Raw genomic sequence first — 22047 nt, forward strand, 5'->3', positions numbered from 1 at the left:
AGCAAATTTTCCTTCTCTTTATTTCCCTCTTTTCATTGTGCTGGTGAAGACTGGCCTCACAGAGACCTAAAGCTGTTTTGCTTTTTTTCTTTCTCACTTTGCTGCTGTTTTGAGGGTTTTGTATATTTTAGTATAGATTGCTAATGGTAAAGTCTGCTTTGATATTGTTTTATTTTAGTCCTCCCAAGCCACCAGTGAAAAATGCCAATATTGCTCTTTTGAATACAGTTCTAGAACTTCATGTAGAATGAGCATATGTGTACAAATAACTTGTCTACCACTTATCAGTAATGCAAAATTTAACTTTAAGTATTGCTTTCAAAGTACTATTAACTTGAAAATATAGCTGTTTCAAGCTAAAAATGTTTGCACTACTTAAATATGTGCAAGACTGCTGTGTTTTATTGGAGCAACGTAATTTACTTATAAAGTCTGCATTTCACTGTAATGTGTATGCTGTTTTATTTTATGCTGGTTTGTTTTCCCTACTGATAGGATATATTTGTGATAGGAAGAAGTTTTATTACTGATATTCATAGCTGATAATTATACACTTCACTTTGCCACAATATGTTTTTGCACAGTTAAAGTATATACATGTGAACACAGTAATAGTTCTTCATATTTCCCTTCTGGCAAACAATAGTACTTTTGTTCTGCTCAGTATTTTAATTTTTTTAAAGATCTGTAAGTGTGGGTGTTTAAATTATGGGTGTGAACAAATGGCAAATATACATAAAAAAAGAGAGGAGAGAATAAAGTCAATAAACTTCTTCAGAGAGCTACCTCTTATTTTTACATTTTTTTCATGTGGACCCTTGCTTACAACATTCTTGGTGTTGAAATTGTCTTGGGCATGTCTGCTAATGTAGCATAGCTTCACATGTCTGTAGTTTTGGGAAAAAGGACAGAGAATGGTTGAAGGTCTACTCAGGTAAAAACTATTAAAATTCCTGTATATGCACATGTGCTTCATGCTTTGTGCCCATTTGTGAACCCTGGGGCACACATGGCTGAGCTGTTGTAGGTTGTGCTGTTGTAGGTTGTGCTGTTTTCTGGGCTCCCAAATACATGGGAGTCAGATGAATAATCTTACTTCACATGTTTGGGGTAAGATTCTGGTCATGCTTTGCATTTTTTTGCACTCTGCTGTGTCTAAACTTGACCCTTCCCCACATGCTACCTGTCTATTCAAATAAGTATTGCTGGGTTTTAGTGCCTTTTGTTGGCAGTAACTTGGAAATGATAGAAAAGATAAGAGTGATAAAAGAGATATTATTACTAAAGAAATAGAGCAGACCTAGTCCTGTTGCCAGTTTCATTTGACCTTGCCACAGAATTCTTTAGTCATAAATTGTAATTGATATCAACAGTGATCTTAACAATTATGTGAGAGAAAGTTCTCATTCCAAGGAAGTTCTCATTCCCAGAAAGTTCAGAACAGGTCAAAAGCAGACCAGCTTTACCATTTTCTAGCAAATCTTATGCCAAATACTTTAATTGCTGAATTGGTATAAGTGGTCAATCTGGGGCAAATCATGAGGTATAGTAGTGCAAGTTTTTCTCAATATATAAGCAATGAACATTGTTTCTTGGAATGTTGATTGTAACATAAGAAAGGTTAAAATAGGTAACTGTAATCTTAAAAGCCCTTCACTATGTGAGTGTTCATATCCAGGTGCTGATTAGGGTTACACAAGTTTAAAATACCATGAAGCACTTAGGAAGAGCAAATGAATAAAACAAGAAATGCAATAGTGATAAAACTGTTTCTGATACTAATTTTTACTATTTTTGGAACAGAATTATTTCTTAAAACTCATGTAACTCAAAATTATCTAGACAATTTTCAAAATTTTATTTGCAAAAGAATCAAGAAAGATTCATATGTGGGAAGGGTATCCTTCCTTAAGTTGTTAGAAAGATTTCAGAATTCATTCAGGATCAGTATGCACCTTTACAAAGAACAAGGTAAAGTCAAATTTATTTATTATCTCATTTCCAGTACAATGCAGAAGAGAGGATGCACAGACTTGATGTGCTCTAAAAAGGAATTGGGCTCTCTGCCATGGCAAGTATGATATTGCACATGCAGCAGGGCACCCAGGCAGTCCAGCTAGAAAAGTCTCTCCAAATGTTGTTAGGAGAGATAATTTAGGAAATTTAATGATGTAAGCAACAGTGCAGCCTGGGCTATACAAGAGTCATCAAGCCTTCATTCATGCTCTGAAGTGTTTCAAGAGCAGGAAGTATACAGCTAGAATTTTTTCTTTCTAAACTAGGAATAGAAAATACATGGAAGAGTGATTATTGTTGTAGCCTAACTGCAGTGCTCTAAGTGTATGGTAAAAAAGCATGTAATTGGAAATATACTCAGTAAATAGTTATGAAACCAAGACAGGCAGACTGAAAATGGCAGATGTACACTGAACACAAGTACTGGGGATGTAGTTACTGGAAGGGTTCCTATTTATGATTTCACTGAACTGCTGGAATCCATAACTTCTGTGCTCTTAACTTCCCTACATTTCTGTTTAGTGTGCTTAATATTCTTGAGAAGTGAACCCTTTATCTAAAGATTTTGTTTTATAACTATAATTAGTAATATGTGCTTATATAGATTTTGTAAATGTTCAGGTAACATACATGTGTTTTTCCTAAAATTGGTTGTTTTCTAGTTTTCACTTATGTGTTTCATCTAAATAGGTCTTTGAGAGTACATATTCTTAATTATATTTCACAGTTCTACATTGCACCTTTAAATTAAAAAAATTTAATTTCCTTTCTCTGATCTCTTGTTGTTCCTTAGATAATTAAGCAGTTTTGTAATCTACAGATGGCCTCTTTTTTCAATTGAATAATTTGCTTCAAGCAACAAAATATTAAAACATTATAACCAATATGAAAGGCTGTATAATTGTTCACAATTAATTTGTTGTCTCATGACTAGTATATTGCCAGTCTCTTTTGAATGCTTTTAGTACAGGTGTGTTTTGAAAGGATTCCATTAATCTGTTTCTGTGCAGTGGCACGAGGGAGCTCTGAAGATGTACAGAATTATCCTGCAGGCTGGCTTAGCTCAGTGGGAGAACATGTCCTTCTGCTTGTGCTGCTCTGTATTTTCTGCTCCTCTCAAAAGATAGCTGACAAGAACTGTTTAAAAATAGCAGGCCAAGGGCAGGTGACAAAATGTCACACAAGCAGCACCTGGTCCAGTGACAGCCTGGAGGGAGGAAAAAACCAAACCCAGATGTCACAGATAGGATTCTATTTCTGAAGTTGGTTGAACAGCAGAATTTCAGCTTCAGCAAAGGCAAAGAGAAGGAGCCATTCAAGCATTATGCATTCAAATTTTACTCCATTTTTTCAGGTTTTTTTTTCCTTCTATTCCAAGTTTAATTTTAAAGTACAAATTAGTACAGACACCTTTTCTCTTTACAAGTAATACCTGTAACCTCACACTCATTAATACACTGGTAAGGAAAAGGGGATTAATGTTCATCTGGAGATGGCTGACGTATTTTAGCAAAGGTTATACTAGATGAAATAATAGCAGCTTTAATGTTTCTGCAGTGCCAGATTAATGTGAAAATATGTATAGGAGAGTTATGTCTGTAATTAGGAAATGTGAAGTGGTTAATGAAGATCATCTCTTTAAGAAGCTTTGCTCAAGGAGTTGGAAAGTAAAAATGGAAATTCTATTTACCTTGTTCTTCACTTCTTTCTGGAGGTGCTCTTTGCTTCCTAGCCTTATTGTGGTGTCATTGTTTTCTAACAGAAGGAGAGAACTTCAATGTGAAGAAAAGATTGATTTACTTTTCTTAACCTGCTTATGACTTAGTTTCAGAGGTGTATTGAAACTTCATGCTGCATCTGTTCAGAAAGAATATTCATTACAGCACAGCAGTTTCTGTGACTGGAAATAGAAAGTTTTAGTTGTCAATAGGAACTAAAAATGTTGGAGAGGATTGGCTTTAGTTCTGCTTTGCCAGAGTTTGTTAAAATTTGGGTTTGCAGAAGTACAGGAACATAACCATTATATTGGTTTTCAGTGTGGTGAATGGATCTTGAGCACCCATATTTGGGTGTTCATGTAGTGAAGAAATGTAAAATGACCTCTTCCTTAGCTCCCAAAGTTAGCCACAGACCTGGAGATAGGACAAGCCCACGAAATGGAATTGCATTATATACAGGAACTTACAATACTTACTTGAAATAAATTTTTACCTGACCATAATTATCCTTTTACATCTTTTTCCAAGTGAGGACCAATACAAATTACAGCTTGTAGATTTTCTTGGGTGGTTTGATATAAAAAGGCCTGTGCCAAAGTGTCTTCAGGATGAGGTTTAATACTGCAGCTGAGTTAAAAAGCGTCTAAAATAAATCTGAACAGCACTAAAGGTGATGGGAGAGTCTTAGGGAAGAATGCAAAACCAGGGAAAGAACTCCCTCTCCAACTATCTGTTGACTTGAAAGCTAAAGGTGCTGCATCTAGTATGAAAGAGAATGATTTATTTTTACCAATTAAGTGGAGTTTTGTAATGCTGTACTCGTTATTGGAAGCCAACTATAAATGATGTAACTGCAGCAAGGCTGAACTCGAGGCCTTGTTTTGAAAGGGTAAGCATAATGCTTCCTTAGTGCAAAGTAAAGGAATGTATTAAAATAATTGTTTAGTTGTTTATGTTTTAAGTACATAATACTGAAGGTACTGTGGTGTTAAATATTTTAAATGTGTATTCTTGGGAAGTTGTCTCCAATCGGTGGAAGATTCAGCTACCCTGACTGTTCATTCCCTTTAGAAATTTTTCATATTAATGAATTTAATTCATATTTGAAATAAAAACATTGAAAATAGCTTTTACTTACATTGCAGGGCGTATGGGAATAAACTTCCATCATCCAGGAACAGACAATATTATGGCTCTTAACAGTAAGTAGTTGATGTCTAGTGGTTTATATTGCCATGTAGAATATTATTTCTTACATCTACTGTGTGTGTAGCTGTACAGTCAGACATAAATATGTGTAATGTTTGCATAGAAGTTCATGTTCACTCTCTGAGAATGTTTTTCATAAGTCAATCACCTCTGTTCTTTATATTAACTTGGTAATGGCTTTATGTGTTTCACTGCAAGCTTCATAATGCCTGCTATGGAGAATATTACAGAACAGTCTCTCTTGTTCCCTCTTTTGTGGGTGTGTATGTGTGTTAAAGCTGTTATTTTGATTTCTGATATCTCTCCAGACATATTTCTTCCTGTTGGGATGAGCTGTTACAAGTTTTGCATACAATTACATGGACTGATGATGTTTGCCTTGTTGGTTTCCATTATGTAGATGGGAATTGGGAGAATGTTTAGACATCTAAATAATGAGGAAAACTGCACTTCACTGAGAGATTATTGCTTTTTTTTCTGTCAGGAAATAAAAGTAAGATTGAAAGTCCAGTCATGATCATATGGACTCAAAAAACCTGGCAGAATGGATGTGGAAGAGTTCCTGTGTGGGGAAGGTGGGGGACAGGGTGTGAGGCAGCACCAGCAGAATGCTGAACTGAACTCTGCAAATCAAAGCAGATATTTGTCTGTCTAATCCTGAGAAATGCTGACTCTTTCAAAATGTCCATTTTTGTTTACAGTGTTGAGTTAAACATTTTAGGATTACTTACGAACTTCTCTAAAATGTTTTGCCTTTGCACTGTCTATGGAGGTTAGACTGTGTATAGCTGAAAACTGCAGGGTTCTTTTGTGTAGTAACAAGCAAAGAATAATTTATAGATGTGAAGAACCAAAATTTGTAATAGATAAGATGCTAGGTGTTTAACATTTGGCTTTAAAGGCCAGCTTTTGAAAACTGGGACTTTGCTTGTCCTCTTCTTAGTTTTACACAGTTAATGGTGAGGTGATACTTTGGGGAGTTTTTGTTGTCACAGTTAGAATATAAACCCCATTTCTTTATGGCACATGAAATTATGGGAAACCATATAATTAACTAGGAAAAACGTTTTGTTTAATTAAAGAGGTTATTAAAGGAGGAAGCTGTTCATGCCTCCTGGTGTAAATAAGGTCTACACAGTTCAGGTGTCAGGTGTTTGACATGAATTCTGGTCTCAGAATGTATTTGTTTTCTACAGTGTCCATATATTTGTGAAGATGGGATACTATGATTGAATTTTGAGTTACCTTTAAAAATTGACAGTTATGATGAAATACATGGTAGCATTTCTTACAAAGTCTAACAGAGATTTTTGAAAGATGGGAATGAAAAACTGAAACAAGTTATACTATTTTGGAATAACTTGCTTTTATCTTAAATGAATGTTGTGTTTTATTCTGATTCCTTTTTGATGAAAATAATGAAAAAAGCTATTTTCCTGTCCAATTTCTTTGAACCTTTTACAACAACTATATACTCTTAATAGTTTATAAAAAACAATCATCTTTTGTAGCTATAGTCCTGTTGCATGGTGAACATATCAGGATAGCTAACTGAGGGACCAAAACTATATATATATGTATGCATTTGCACTATTTAAAATATGATTGGTTTATTCAAATATTAACTGTTTAAAGACTTAAATAAGCGTGGAATCATAAATATGCAATTTAGGCAAAATGAAATGAAGCACAACACCCCAGTCTGAATAAGTTCCCATATATTTTTCCTCTTCTGTGACTCTTTTCCCTTCCTTTCTCTACTAGGCAAGGCCACACCATTTTTGGCCATCAATCAGAGCCCTTAGCTAGAATTATTGTACTGTGAAACCTGTTGGGTTTTACTTTTAAATCTTTGAAGAGCTGAGAATAAAAGCCAATATTCAAGTACACAAGCTTAAAAATTACTTTCTGTGATTGAAATCCTTTTTTGTATGTAGGTAAACTTGAAAAATTTAGAACTAGGTAATTCCCATGTCATTCATTACCTTTCTCCTGTAATGGGGAAATATACCAAGGAAAATTTAGTTCAAGAAGAAACATTCTTTTATGTGCTGGAATGGCTGTGATTTGGGTTAAAAAAAATTAAATAAGTAAAATAAAAATTCCCAAGAGATACTTAATCACAATATTTTTTTGGAATAGTTTTGAAAACTTATGTAATGTCTTTAAATCATAATACTTGTCGTATCTATGTTTAATTTCTGTGAAACCAAACATTCTCTGCTGAGTCTGCAAATCAAGCCTTCACATTCTATTTAAATGCATTGCTTCATAAGCATTTTTCTCTTTTCCTGTGAAGACATAGTAATAATCTTTAAGATTTATTACTCAGAGCTCAATTTCCCACTGACAATGTAGGCAATCTTTTGAAGGTGGAATAGAACATGTGCTCATGCCAAGAGCAATGCAAAACTTCACATGCTGTAGGGAGAGGGGAAGATTTTGGGGGATGTTTGTCTCCAGCTCCTCGTGCTCTGTGGCAGCACTTCTGCCTGTACTTCAGCTGTTATTCCTGTTTGCTCATCCCAGCCCCTGGAAGCTGGGCATTTTCCTGCCTGCCTGCCTTGAGCCGCAGTCTGTGGGTGTTGGAGGGCACTGTTTGCTGTGAGGTGTTGCTCAGCTGGCAGCACAGGGGGATGTGCCACCACCCTTCTGTTCATTGTGCAAGGCTAAATCTTCAGCAGCTGAAAACACTGAGTTCTGAAATCATGAAATTCATGGGGTAAAAGAGATTACTTTTAAATGTATAATTGTTATGAATCTCTTAGTGTCATTAGTGGCATTATGCTTGTGTACATACAGAGTTGAACATGTGTATAAACATGTTTATATTATAAATGCTCTGGAAGTTCAGAATTGGCCTTCTGCAGAAGAATGCAATGTTCAAATATTCAGAGAGATCCAAGCACAGTACTAAAGGACAGCTAAACAAAAGGAAGATGCAAATATTAGATTGGAAGCATTTTTGAAGGGAAAAGGGTAAAGCTTTTGTCTGTACTAGATCTAAATGGAATTTCTCAAATCGAAATAGTATTTAGAATCAATTAGTGACATAAGGTAATTTTTTTAGTTCATACTGGGCTAAACAGTGCAAGACTTTTTATAAACTTCCATCTACAGCACCTTATTAAATAATGGATACTGTAATTTGTAGGGGAAGTGTGGCATAAATTTAACTCAAAGGTGTCCTCCATCCTTTCTCTTGCTAATATCCAATACCATTTGTAGCCACCCATTTCTGCAGCCTCTGCTTCTCTTGAATATATGCTCGTTTCTGATTAGCTGAGCAACCAGGGCTGAGTGATCAGCTTGAATGCACAGTCAGCTACATGGCAGGTGGTGAGCTGTCTTCAGGGCTTCTTGGGAACTCCTGAAAGCCTCAGTGACTTCAGTGGGAGAGAAGTGTGGCAGGGGAACGTGGAAAAAGGAGAAAAGGGGAAAAGGAACATGGGAATAAATGAGGGTGTGGGATCTCTGTAAAGAAGCACTGAAGTGTTGTGCTGGGATCCCCAACAATTTTCTGTAAAATAAATGTAGTCTAAAGGTAGTTAAATGAAAACCCTTTGTGAAATGCTGGAATATTGTTTTTTGTAAAGCTCCTCTGCACAGTGACTTTGCAGTCCTGTTGGGCTACAAATGTTCCATCTGCTTCCACTGTTCATTCTTGTCTCATATAAAAATGTGTCATCTGTGAGGTCTGGTACTATTTGCTCTCCATCTGACTGTCTTTTCATTAGTATAATTTAGTTCTATTTATTCAGAGTAAAATAATTTGAAAAAGACATTAAGGAAGGGATTTGGGGCACTTTTTTAGATGTCTGTGTTGAGATTTTGGTTTTGTTTTGTTAATCCTATTTATGTGGGGAAGTTGTCATGCCATGACAGGAAATGTAATGCCAACAGAATAATTTCATTTTTTATTTTCATGTTTCTGTTGTTTTTAAAATTGCTTGTCTCCTTAAGAGCTATTGTACTTAGCTCTTCCTGATGTGCTGTTTTCAAATACATATAGTGTTTAGATGTAAGACTTGCTGAGGTAGCATTTTATATTTGAAAGTTTTGCCAGTGCTACCGTTATACCTTAAAATAAACTGCTCCAAATTGAAAGCTTCTTGAATTACTTTTGTCTTGCAAGATCTTGGGTTGGCAGTTTAACAGCTAATAAAAGCTTTCTTCTTGTAGTGGTAATATTCTGGGCAAATGTGTGACTAAATTCCAAGAGGCATCAATCTCATCTAATAGTTCCATTCTTGCCTGTAGGAATTTGCTGAGCTCTTTAGTCCAGTTGCCAGTTTGGGTTACTAATGTGTCACCATCTTAATGGCACATATAGAATAACAGAAAGGAATAAAAAACACTGAGAAAACTTAGAAGGTTTGCAAAACTAGTCCTGATTTAGTTGTGAAGAGCTCTGAGTGAATATAAGTGGAGGGAAAACATGTCTGATGTGAAGTGTGAGCTAGCAAAGGCAGTGGGGTTCAGAGGAGCCCCAGAGTGCGGGAGCTGTCACTTTGCTCATCACCTTGTGAGGTTTTCCAGAAGCAGCTGTGCAAGCATTTGGTATTGAGGCTGCCTTGGAGGCTGTGAGGTGGGCTTGCTGACATCTCAAACTCCCTTCTGTACCTATTTAAATTTTTAAAGGGGTAAAGGGGAAGCAGGGGAGCAATAGTAAGTACATGCTTTTTCTTCTTTCTTCCTTTCAGTTTTTTGTATTGGCATCTGCACTTCCAGAGATCCAGTCTGGCTGTTAACTGAAGGCAGTATCTCTTATCAGTGGCTGATAAGGGCTTTTTCTAGCAGAGGAAGATTTGTTGTCTTCCTTTTAATCCATCTTGGTAGCTCTTTAATGCCTTCTTGTTTGTTTGTTTGTTTTCCCCACTGCTTTTCCTGCCTCACCACCTCACCAATGTGCTTTCCTTTCATCTTTGTGATTGTCTCTATTGTGGGTTAGTGCCATCTGTTTCCTCTGAATTTTAAGATTTGCCAGGCTACTCCAAGAGCATTATATATGATGCTAGAAGAGATGAAGCAGCCTGGCTGTTAAAAATGTGAGTTTTATTGCTAACAGATTTTTTAAACCAAAATGAGAAGATGAAAATAGATAAACCTTCCTTCTTGGGAAGGTTTATAGTTGCTTGGCTGCTTGTATGCCTCAGGAAAGGACACCTAAGCTGGTTTTGGATGATGAATGCAGTTCATGTGTTTGATCAAGTGTTTGAGGCCCAGTGTGTGGGACTTAGCTGCATACAGCTTTCATGTAGCTTGTGATTTTCTGGTGATGAGATTCTGTTGTATATGTTAGAAGGGAGGTTGCTGCAACACTTGCATTGTTAATATTGGAAAAAAATCAACCACATGGGACTGCTGAGGTTCATATAACCAAATCATTGTAGTGCCCATCTGCACATCCAGATGTGCAGATCTATTAATGGAAGTTGAGAACCACCTTTTGAACCAGTTGTAGATGAATGTCCATCTTTGCAATTCTTCTGGATGATCTCTCTGTAGCAGAAAAACACATTGCATAATTATACTTGCTTGTGTCACCTTCCCTCAGTTCATGAATTCATTTCCCTGGTATTTTAATTCACTTGTAAACTTCCAGATCCTAAGAACTTCAGAGACCCTCTGTTCAAAAGCAAAAGCTTGACATATTTTCCTTTCTGATCTTAGAAAATCATTGCATAACTCATAATGTCCTAAAGCAAGTATTGTTCTGAACTGCTGACTGCTTCAAGAATACAAATGAGTGTTCCAAGCTAGAAATAAGATTCTGGTACCTTATAAATCAAGGAGGCTCCCAGTCTTGTCAAATAAACTTTCCTTTAGCCAGTATAGCTCCAAAACTTCTAGTCTGAAAATGCTGAACTCTTTTTTTTCATAGAGGTAATGCTATTTTACATCAATTTAACATGTGTCTTCAAGATTTCTTTGAAGTGTGTATCTTTGATATTGTGGCCACATAACTGCATGAACAAGATAAGTACCAGAAGTGAAGAAATAATGTTCTTAAAAATCTGAAAATACTCCCTATTAAGTCTTCCATAAAATATGATAATACAAATAAATGTTGTTGCCTATTCCTAAATTTGAAATTGCATGATCAAATTAATTTTAAATTATGATATGGAGAGCATGTAGATCTAGTCCTTTTGAGTTAATATTTTATGGATTCACAAATTTATTGTTTCCTAGGACTGCTAATTATTTGATACAAATACAAGGTGCAGTTTCAGTCCCACATTATAATAAAAGAGTAAAAAAAATCCCAGAAAAGCTCCTTTTCATCAGTTTCATGTAGCCTTGAGATGCAGTTAAAATTTGAGTGAGTTTTGATTTACTGCAACAATGGGCAATCTTAGCTGCAGGCTTTGGGGAATTCCAAAGCATTAACACTGAGTTTCCTTGATTGCATTACAAGATTTGAGGTTTGGGGAGTTTCTTGTGCTGGTTTGTTAAAAGCTTAAAGTTCTGTCCTTCATGATAGAGTTTCATGTCCATAAAAATAGGATTCGCTTCTGGGAGGGGAGTTAATAGTTTCAGGAGAGTTATCAGTGGTTGAAAAAGAATCTGTTGTTCTTTTGCATTTGAGGCCATGCAATTTGGGACACAGCAGTTCTGTAACTTTGTACCTGACACTTGGAGAACGTTGCTAAGGATGGACAAACACCAAGGCAGGGGTGATCCTGCTGCACAATCCATCCGGCACTGTTTACATGGGGAAATGTGCTCATCCCCTCCTAAAGCACCTGGGTTTGCCTTAATATTAATGATCCAGAACGTACCTAGGAAGGAATCATTTGTGTTCAATTTAGAAACATTCCAGGAGATGGTTTTCTGTGCAAAAGGACATTTATATGTGGCACCAAAACAGTACACGGGGAGCAGAGGCATTAGTGGGGGTACAGTTTAAGGAGCTCCCAGTTGCTTTTTGTCTTCTGTTGGACAAAAAGAGAAAGTAACTTCATGAACATAGCTCTGGTAATTTCATTGTTTGTAATAGTGCAGTACTCTTATTTTCTTGCACCTGTCCTCATTCAAGAATAATTTCTAAATTGTTTGCTTTCTAAAGTATTTACTGGAGGCATTATGAAATTCACCTGATGAACTATTCCTGCTATTTAATCTGTTGTGCTGTTAATTTTGACTTGTGAGCAAGATGGGTATTTTTTATTTAACTTGTCTCAAATGACACATTCAAACTTCACATCCTAAGAAAGCAACATAATAAAATGTGCATTGACATTCTGAAGTTGTCATGCTGAATAACTCAGCTTCTTGGAAAAAATTAACATTTTAATATAAATACTAGTTACAACTGAGATAATTTTCAAATTGTGTGTATATGTATACAAAATATAATCAATAAGGGTGAAACCTCACCTTCTTGAAGTATTTAAATATGATACAGTGTTTTTAAATCAGTAAAAACTAATTTGCTTGTCTTCCTGTTTAAGTGAATTGCACTATTTTGCCCCTGGAATTTACAGGCAAATATACCTTCAGGGAGTTTCAGTAACTTTTATGGACTTAAAGACTGTGTGTAAATGCAAATATAGGCACGGTTCAGAAATAAGAGCTGGGGTTGGGAAGGAGCAGGAGCACTGAGAGTGTTACAATGAGGAGAGAAGGAAACAAAACAAAGCTCTGCTGCCTCTTACCTAAGCTCGCTTGTGTTGGAAAACCCGCTTGATCCCCGGCCTTCCATGTTTGATTGCCTTGGCAGGATGGATGGCTTTGTGATTCATCAGTGATCCTGTGTAAAAGATGTGTTTTCCAGATTATTTTCTGTTTTTCTAAAACTTCAGATCAAAAATTCTGGGTTTTGCATTTGCTACTACATCACAAAATACAGTTGTAAAGTTGTCCAACGTTGTGGATTTGCCATTGATGCATGTCTCATTGAAACGCTGTGTTTATTCTGGTACTTATGAAAGCATTTTGTCAATCTAGTTTGATTCATAGGAAGGTACTGGCTATTGAGTTCATATTGTTTTAGTAGGATTTTAGTATTTAAATATGGTTAATTATTTAAATTGAAACATAATTGGGAAATATGTTTTCCACAACTATTTAATAAAATGCAAAGCTGGTTCTTTTAAGTAGAATTACTGTTGATGATGTTTATTGCCACTTAAAACCATAATCCTAAATTATTATTTTATAATACTGTCCTATATGCCTGATTTTTTAAATACCTTTGCCCTTTGCTATGTAGAAACCTTCCACAGCAGGTATGTTCTTTTTTTTTTTTTTTTTTTTTTTTTCCTTCCCTGGCTGTATCATCTTCAACTTTTTTTCTTGTCTTGGATTGTTTGAATTTCATCATGCACTTTTAAATGTCTTTTCCTTCTTTATGGTGGGAGGGGAAAAAGAGAAGAGGTAGAAGCTACATTCTCATTGCTTTTGGAGCTAAATCTAATGACAGCTGTACCCACAATTTTCTTCTGTGTTTACATGCAGCCAGGAGCTATGGGCGGAGAAGAGGTAAAAGTATTTACTAAATGTTTTGTTTGCTGAATAGTGGGAGAAATAAATATTTAGTTTTCTTGTGGTAAGAGGATGCTACCAATTTTAACAATATGTAGTTGATCAATTGCTTTGTATAAATCAATCTCACATTCTTCCTTTGCAAAACAGCTCCCTTTTAACAGCATCTTAAAGCAGTGATGATCCTGAGCTGATAACTTCAAGTGTTGCTATTACTAGAGAACTGGAGGATGGCTGAATGTAAAGATTCTCATGACATGTATTTGTGACTTGAAATGCAGTGTTCCAAAAAAAGATTGGGTTTGGGTTTATGTTTGGTGTTTGTTGGTTTTGTAGGAGTCCAATGTTTAACTGCTGCATTGAACATTCAAAAATGACTCTTTTTCTTACATTAAACAGCTTTTTCTGAATATTAGACTTCATTACATTGAATTGCCTCAGAACATGTGTGAATACCAATGCTAGTAACTGTCCTCAGCAGTGAATATTGATAATAATTTTTAAAAGATACAGTATTTGAGCACATTTTAACAGTATTTCAGCACAGACAACCCTTAAAACATAAAAGCAAACTGAAAATATTTTATAAATGTACAGTGCTATGTATCAGTTTGTTCTGAGAGATGAAGGAACAAGGACAATAGCAAGTCCAACAGCTGTACTGAGCAAGCCACTAATGCAGCTTACATTTCTGTCCTGTGCTGGAGCTTACACAGACTGATTGTTATTGAGAAAATAACAGTGAAAATGGCAGCTTTTAACAATTACATTTAGGCAGTGCCATCTGCAAGGGGTACTTTAGCATTAAACTTAATTTTATCTTCCTTTCCTGAAGTTCTCTGCCAGCTAGGCAGGTGACATTGCCCCCTTTTCCAAATGTAGAATTTGCATTCCCTTAGAGACAGATGCATGCATCACACAAACCAGTGCGTCTAAGGGCTTTTGTCATTTGTATGGGTTGAGGTGGTGGGCTGTACATGCCATTCTAACATGGTTTGTAATACAGAATTTGCTCTGATTTTGTTCAAAGCTGACACATTTTAGTGTTCATTCAATAGCTTAATCTGAAACAGAAGATTCAGATTTTCCTCACAAACTTACTCTCTGTGAACATGAACACTGTTTAATTTAATTTTAAGATTGTGGCAGGTGTTTTCAGATTGATCAAATGCACCAAAGTAGGAAAGGAGGTAAGAATCAGTAGGATACTATGAATTACTGGCAACTCCTGTTTACTTGTAGAAGCAAAATACAATAATGCAGAAGTAATTGTGATGAATATAATTTAGGCTGTTTTATATAAATATTAGTGAAGACAAAACAGGGCAAACAAGTTCTGAATGTGCTGGCTTTTCAGATTTATTTTCTCACTACCAAGAAGCATGTTTCATTCCACAAGACTTGTTTCCTGTGTGAAATGCAGGCTTTTATATACTAACAACTAGATTTGTGTGTGTTTGTTGTCATTAATGTTAGGGATTTTGACTTGCCTCATTCATATTAAAGTCTGTGATGTTCATGCTTTATCATTACCTTGACTTTTATAATATTGGTTTTGAGCTTCCTTAACCTTAAGCATGAAATTCTACAACAGTGTTTTAAAAAATGTGTTGGTTATCAAATATTCTCATATATCACTCTCTATTATTGCTTTTAACATTTGCATTGGGATAATATGCAGAGTAACCACAGGCAAGTCTGTGCAAGGACTCATTTTATGTTTGTTATACTTGGCTATTTTAATTAGTGTTTGATTCTGTCACTGTGACTAAGCCTCTGCAATGAGAAGAAGTTTTGTCAGACATTTCTTGAGGCTTGCCATAAACTTTCAGTTCCCTACTTGATTCTCTCTTTCCTTTGGGAAAAGAGATGAGCATTTCTTTGTAGGTATCATGCTTTGAGCTGTTGAGTCATGTTCTTGGTACCTTGTTTTTTAACTTTTACAGCCAGTTTTTCAGGTACAGATTTAAGCACCACTGTGGGAAATCAGCCCAAACTATTTTGCTACACTGACAACTCAGAGATGCCCCGGGAGGGGTACAGGAATATGTTACAAAAAAAGTGCATTTAGTGATGCTTTCCCATACTGTTCTCCCAGAAATTTGCCCAGGGAGTCTCTTGAGGTGATGTTTTAATATTTATTGCCTTAGATTGCATTTTTCTCCTGTTCTTACTCATTCCCTTTTCTAAGCCTACATAAATTTTTAAACATCCCAAAAAGTCTTTAGCAAGGGTTTCCAAAGTTTGCTTTGCTTTCAGCCTTGGCATGTACTGATTGTGTTCAGTGCAGTTCATTTTTCCCTTACTGGAGAAGAGTGTGAACAGTCATTCCCTGTTCCCTTGTCTGTACGCTTTCCATTATTTTAAATGTATTCTTATATTCAGCTCTACACTTCACTTAGCTATAAACTTATAGAACATCATTTGCATTTATTTGAGGTGAGTGTGGTGCCTGTAGACTGCCAAGTGTCTGGCATGGTGCTTAGAGGTGATACCTTGCTTTCTAAATTGCTGTGAATTTTTATTATTTCCTTCACAACTCAGTCTCCTCTGCAGATCTGTATTTTGGTTGAACACCTTGTTATTAATTTGATATGTCATCTTCCACTAATGGCTCATGTTAGTTGTTTGTTTACTTTTTTACAAGAAAGTAGGTTCATGGGCAGGAATTAAAAGATGAATTATCTCTCCAGTAATGTCAATCTCTGAGATATTTTCAGATTTCCAGCTTTTCAATGAGTGTTCTGAATTGATATTTTTACACAGTTATAGTATTCTTCATTTTTTCTCTCATGCAAATGTTCTCTTTTATTTTGAAATGCATATGTTTATACATATGCATGACGTGTTTGTCCATTAATGGAATATTCATCAAAAGTCTTTTGTGTTTCATGCTCTGAACCCACCATTTCTGACAACAAGTCTTTGAAAGGTAGCAGCTCTACGTCCTTCTCTGATTGTGGCATTTACCCTATTTTTTATGTTGGTGTGTAAATGCATGGTAGGAGTTTTACTTCAGTGGATTTTTGTGTCTGTAATCTCTTCCATTGTTTAACATTCAATATATTATTTTTAATATATTTTTCTGGTGCCTGATGTTTGTAATTAAAAATCAGGCTGATGTTGTGTGTCAGTGACTTTCCTGACTTTATTAGCTTGTTTTTCCTACACAGGATTACTGTTTCTTTTTTTAATCTGTCTTTTGCTACTGGAGACAATTACTGATATTTTCAGTGTATATGTTTTTCTGACTGCTGTCCCTCTGTCTTGATTTTACACCTTGCCCCTGTTTTTATTTCCTTCACTTCCTGTGCTGTTAATACCAGTGTGGTATTAAACTGTAGGTCTGGCTGTGTCAATTTCATGTGATTCATTACCTTTGAATTTAATTATGTGCACTTACAAAAGTATAAATACATTTATACTTGTAATCAACTCTCCTATAAACTGTTTGTATCAATTAATTATAATTCCATCCCTGAGAAAAATCCTCCTTGATATGAGGGGACAAGTGGCCTTTTCAGAGTTGAGATGTGGTTCTTATTTATACATCTCTCTATATTGCAGGATGTGTTTACTCAGGTATATTGTTAAATTCCATGCTGGCAAGTGTTGCTTATATGCAGTCTTAGAATATTTTTTCTCTTCCTTGTTAATATATCTGTTCTTAAGATAATGTGTGTATTCTTTGTTAGTAATAGAAACAAGTTGCTATTGCATCAGATGGTTACAAATAAATTCTTTACTTTTCATTAACAAATTGAGTAGGAGCCATTAATGTTGATTTTGCCTGTTCATGACTGAAAGGATGTTTTTTTTTTAACTCAGTGACAAACAGGCTGACAGGCTGTTCTAGCTAACACTGTTTTCCTTCAAGTGCAAGTTCTTTGTGGTTTATTTAACAAGATTTTTTTTCTTGTTCACTGACTCTCTTCACTTCCTGTTTAGTATCCACAATCCAAAGCTTTTCCATGTTTATTTTGCTGTTTGCCCCCCTGGGCGTGGGCCTGTGTTCCCTGGAGGTGGAAGTGCTGCAGCCCTTGCTGTCAGGATCCTGTACAGCACTCAGAGGACTGTCCTGCTCTGCAGTGCAGTGGCTTGAGGGATCTTGAGATCATTCCTTCACGATCTGTTATGGAAGGTGTAAATCTCTAACTGGTTTGAAATGTAAATCTTGCAAAGGTTATTTCTATAGCTGTGACATATAATTTCATCGGATAACTTGTTTTTCATTTCTATCCATTCACGAGGGTTTGTTTTAAAGCTAAATTAGGTTTATTGTCTTGTAAGGGTAACACACTCTTGGAAAAATGGAAACAATACTAACGAACATGAATTGGAAAACTGGACCACCTAGTCCTTTAGTGCAAGTTCTGTTAAAGCAAAACAGCAAAAGGGAAAGTTTTTTACTGAAATATTTCCTTCTCCAGGAAATAGCATTAACTGTAGATCCTACAAAATCTGTTCCAGGTCGGTCTTCACTGTTTCCTTTTGAGGATGGCTTCCTAGATGACAGCCATGGGGATCAGTCATTGTCCTCGGGCCTCAGCTCTCCGACACGCTGCCAAAACGGGGAACGAGTGGAACGCTACTCTAGGAAGGTGTTTGTTGGAGGGCTCCCTCCTGACATTGATGAAGGTACTGTGAATCACTTGCACTGCTGACATGTGGGAGTTGCCTTTCTTATAATTACTATTAAATAGGTGATGATATTTTCATAGAGGCAAATGAATTTTCCAGGTGTGTCTCTTGTAGTGCTTGTGGCGGTGCTTAGAACAAGCACTCCCTGCCACCCCTGCAACACCCGAGTGTTTACCTGGCGTTCTTGTACTGCCTGGCAGGTCTTCTGATCTGCATGTCTTCCCACGACTGCCAAGTGGGAAAGCTGAAAAAGGGAACTTAGTGGGTACTGTCTCTCCTCTGTAGTCTTTTCCTATTCTTGGATGTGGTTGACTCTAAAGACTTTGTTAATGCAGTCCTTTCCAAAATACTGTGGGCTTTAAATGATCAGCTCTTATACCCAGCACGTATCTTGGGTTCAGATGATAAACATAGGGTAATAATATGGTTTCAAAGTAATGACCTACCCAGCAAGGATGGTCAGTTTTTCTCAATCATTATCTGCTCTACTTGCATGTGTCCCCACAAACTCTTACTCCCAAACTAAAATCATCACAGTTTTTGGTGTATTTTTCATGGCTGGAATATAGCTGGTATCCACCACTGTCTAGCTTCAATGGGCATACACAGGGAATTTGAGGATGCCCTGTAATGAAATGAGGGAGATCTCTTATCTACTAATCTGAAGCCTAAACCATGAACAGTTTTAATGAAGAAATAGCATGAGTTGCCAGTCTGTTTACAAGCACCTCAAGTGCAGTTCCCATGTCACACCAACATCAGTTGCAGGGCTGTTGTATGGGGTCTGGTGGGTAATCTGAATTTGCAGCTGTAAGATGCAGCACCCAACAGGGACGGCTGATGTACACATTGCTGGGACACTCAGAGTCAAAACACGTGCCCAGTCTGTCCTGTGAGGGAGTAGCAGGGTGACCTGGGAGCTGTCACCCACTTTCCTGAGAGGTCTCCTTCAGTAACCCTTTACTCTTCAGCTCTTCAGGTACACAACCTGTGTGTTCTGTCTCCAGATGCTTGAAATTCTGGCATGCAATTCATGGGGTCAGTGAAACTGGACACATCTCAAACAGCAATCCAGAAACTGTAAAACCCCACTGCCTTTTCTCCTGATGGCTTGTTCTGATCCACATAAGATCACATTAAACTAATTCTTTCTTTAAAGTATGTTTAAAATTGTATTGAGAAAATAAGACTCTTTTCAAAAAGAAGCTTAAATACTTTTTTCTGAAGGATTTGCATATAAAACGAAATTGTCCTATAGGATAGCTCTTAATGTGTGTTACATGGTGGTTCCAAGGTGATGCTTAAAAAGTGAAGAAAAAACTTGGTAATTCAAGGCAGATTTCCTAAAGGGCCTGAGGAAGGTGAAATGCCCACAGTGGCATGACCTGCTGCAGCCTCTTTCTAGGGCAGGCTGCAAGGAGCAGCCGTGCTGACATGGAGCTCCTCCATCAGTCCCATGTGGCTGCATCTGACCCTGCTTTGTGGCTATAATTAGAAATAGACCGCAGCTGAAGCATATTCACTTCTGATAGATCAGGTTTGCATTTAATCCTGCTGCAGACTTCCACTAGTGGAATGTAAAATCACTTTTTTAAGCAGCTATGTACAGCACAGAGATGAAATAATAGTTAGGCATTTGCTATGGACATCATGGCAGTTTTCACTGTTCTTGTTTTGATTTTAAGTAAGACCTTTTTACCTTGCCATTGTCAGTTTTTATGTTCTCTCTAAGGTGCCTCATTCGTTTTTTTGTAGATGAGATCACTGCCAGCTTTCGTAGGTTTGGACCTCTTGTGGTGGACTGGCCTCACAAAGCTGAAAGCAAGTCATATTTTCCACCTAAAGGTAATTGGTTTAAAATGCACTTAAGAGGGCTGTTCTGGTAAAAGGAAATTACATCTGCCATGTGGTAAAGCAAAGTTTTGATTCTTTATAGTGAATTTTCTATCTTTCATCAAGCATATTTTCAGCCATTGTCCTGACGGGAAAAAAATTCACAATTTGGTAATTGAAACGTGCTCTTCTGTGTGTACTTCTTCAGCCCACCTTGAACCTTTGAATTATGCCTTCATTTGTACCAGCAGTAGGTAGAATGCAAGCTGCAGAAATTTCATAGCTGATTTTGTTGTGGTTTGCACGTTGCCAAATCCAGGAGAGTAAGAGAGGAAGTGCCTTGGATTGGGTCCCTGGGGTGGGTGTGCAGTGTTGTGCAGGGAGGTGACTCCAGTGGGAGCTGTGAGCCAGGAGCTCTGGTCCTGCTCCACATCAGGGCTCCCTGGGTGCTGGAGCTCAGAGGGCACCCGGGGTGGGGCAGCCTCTGATCAGGCAGCACAGCCTTGTGCACTCCTGCTTTGGGTGCTGGTGGGAAATCTCTCTGGGAGGGTCACTTGGCTAAATCAAACTGCGCCTGCTGTACCCTGCTCTCTCGGATTTTGTGCAATACGTTCTGCTCTCTTTCCTGAGTTCATTCCTGATCTGAAACAGTAGCAGGAAGTTGTACACGAAATTTGTGGTCTACATGCAAAGATTTTCATTTCTCATTGACCCTGGAAGCTCTTAATTGCTCATTAAGGCCACTGATTATTTTGGCAGAACAATGGGCTGTTCAGTCAGTGAACTAGCTAATCCTGAAATATTTAGATATAGTTTGACTGTAAAAACACACAAATAAAAGCCAATTTAATTTATTTGGAAGCTTAATTGCTGGAGGCAAAATAACACTGTGACAAATACTTGCCCTGTGAACAGTATTTGGGACACTTGAAATCAGAAGAGAAGCCCAGACATGCTTCCTCTTTCCTGTTCATTCTCACCACTCAGCCTTGCTGTCAGCAGTTATGCAGCATCTGTTCTTGAATTTGAAAACAAATCACACAGCCCTAAAAACAACAAAAAAAAAAAAAAAAAAAAAACCAACCCCTCTGCAATATTTCTAAGGACAGTTGCTAAAATATATGCTTTTCCCTTTTTATGTTATTTTTAATGATCTCTGGGGTCTTTCTGGCTAGTGAATTCTAATTGTGCCTTCACTTAGAAGTTTGGTTTTTTTAAAGTAGAAAGCCAGCTTCTCCTTGTCCTTATTATCTCTTAGTATTATCTCCTTGTTTCCCTTTTTTATTTTTTTCCTCTTATTAATTCAATAAGTAACTATTTGTTGAATTAACATGGGACTTCCAATTTTGATTTTGTTCTCTATCTGACTGTGGACTAGTTATGCCTTGACAATCTTGTAAAATGTTTTTGAGTAAGATCTATTTTAGCAGAAGACAAGGGAATGCAGCCTCACTTCTATTTTTGTCACAATTCTAATATGGGAAACAGCTTTCAAAGCCCCTGCCAGTTGCCCTGAACGTCTGTCTGAAAGTGCTAAACAACAGTCAATCCCAACTGTTCCAGATTTATTTATATCTGACTTCTTAGTTATCAGTCAGGGCTGCAGCATCAGACATCCTGCATGCCTGGCTCTGACATTCACTCACAGTCATGGGGAGCTCCCTAGGTCAAATGCACTTGATTTACTATGATCCCACACAGGCAGCACCTACACAGAAGACAGAATATTATTTCCAGGAGTCAGAGGGTAAAGTTTGAATGTCTAATTTTTTTTCACAGCTTTTTGGTATTTTTTTTCAATAAAGCGTACTTGCTTTTCAAAGTTATTATGGAATCATTTTCAGAAGTACCATAATAAAATGTCTCCAATGCTCATTTTGATCAGAAGTTCCTTCAGACCTAAAATTTAAGTTGATGGGCTTTGGTTTTGGATTTTTTTGGTTTTGTTTTACTTTTTTATTTTAAGCTGTTTTGGTGCATTATTGGACATTCCCTTAAAAATACAAACAGAGATATTTGCAATTATGCTTGGTGCAAAATTCAGTGAGACTTATTCCACTGTCAAGTAGTCATGAATTCAAATGTTTTCTCCCCTCATTTTTCTAGATGCCTTGTCTTCCATGTTGCATTGCTAGTCTGT

The 22047-nt window shown here is 36.9% G+C and overlaps 1 protein-coding gene across 11 annotated transcripts in view; it reads left to right on the forward strand.

The window, feature by feature from the left end:
* CPEB3 (cytoplasmic polyadenylation element binding protein 3) overlaps positions 1-22047 on the forward strand; it is a 79056-nt gene that overhangs the window by 34126 nt on the left and 22883 nt on the right. For 9 of the 11 annotated variants that reach the window (XM_014275595.3, XM_014275599.3, XM_026799705.2 and 6 more), the window contains 4 exons: positions 4880-4936; positions 13407-13430; positions 17904-18071; positions 19830-19919. In XM_014275595.3, coding sequence (XP_014131070.1) covers positions 4880-4936; positions 13407-13430; positions 17904-18071; positions 19830-19919 — 339 coding nt within the window. The remainder of the gene's footprint in view (positions 1-4879; positions 4937-13406; positions 13431-17903; positions 18072-19829; positions 19920-22047) is intronic. The other 2 variants (XM_014275597.3, XM_026799707.2) reach the window with 1 other exon arrangement.

Source organism: Zonotrichia albicollis, chromosome 7 (genome assembly GCF_047830755.1).
Source record: "Zonotrichia albicollis isolate bZonAlb1 chromosome 7, bZonAlb1.hap1, whole genome shotgun sequence".
NCBI lineage: Eukaryota > Metazoa > Chordata > Aves > Passeriformes > Passerellidae > Zonotrichia > Zonotrichia albicollis.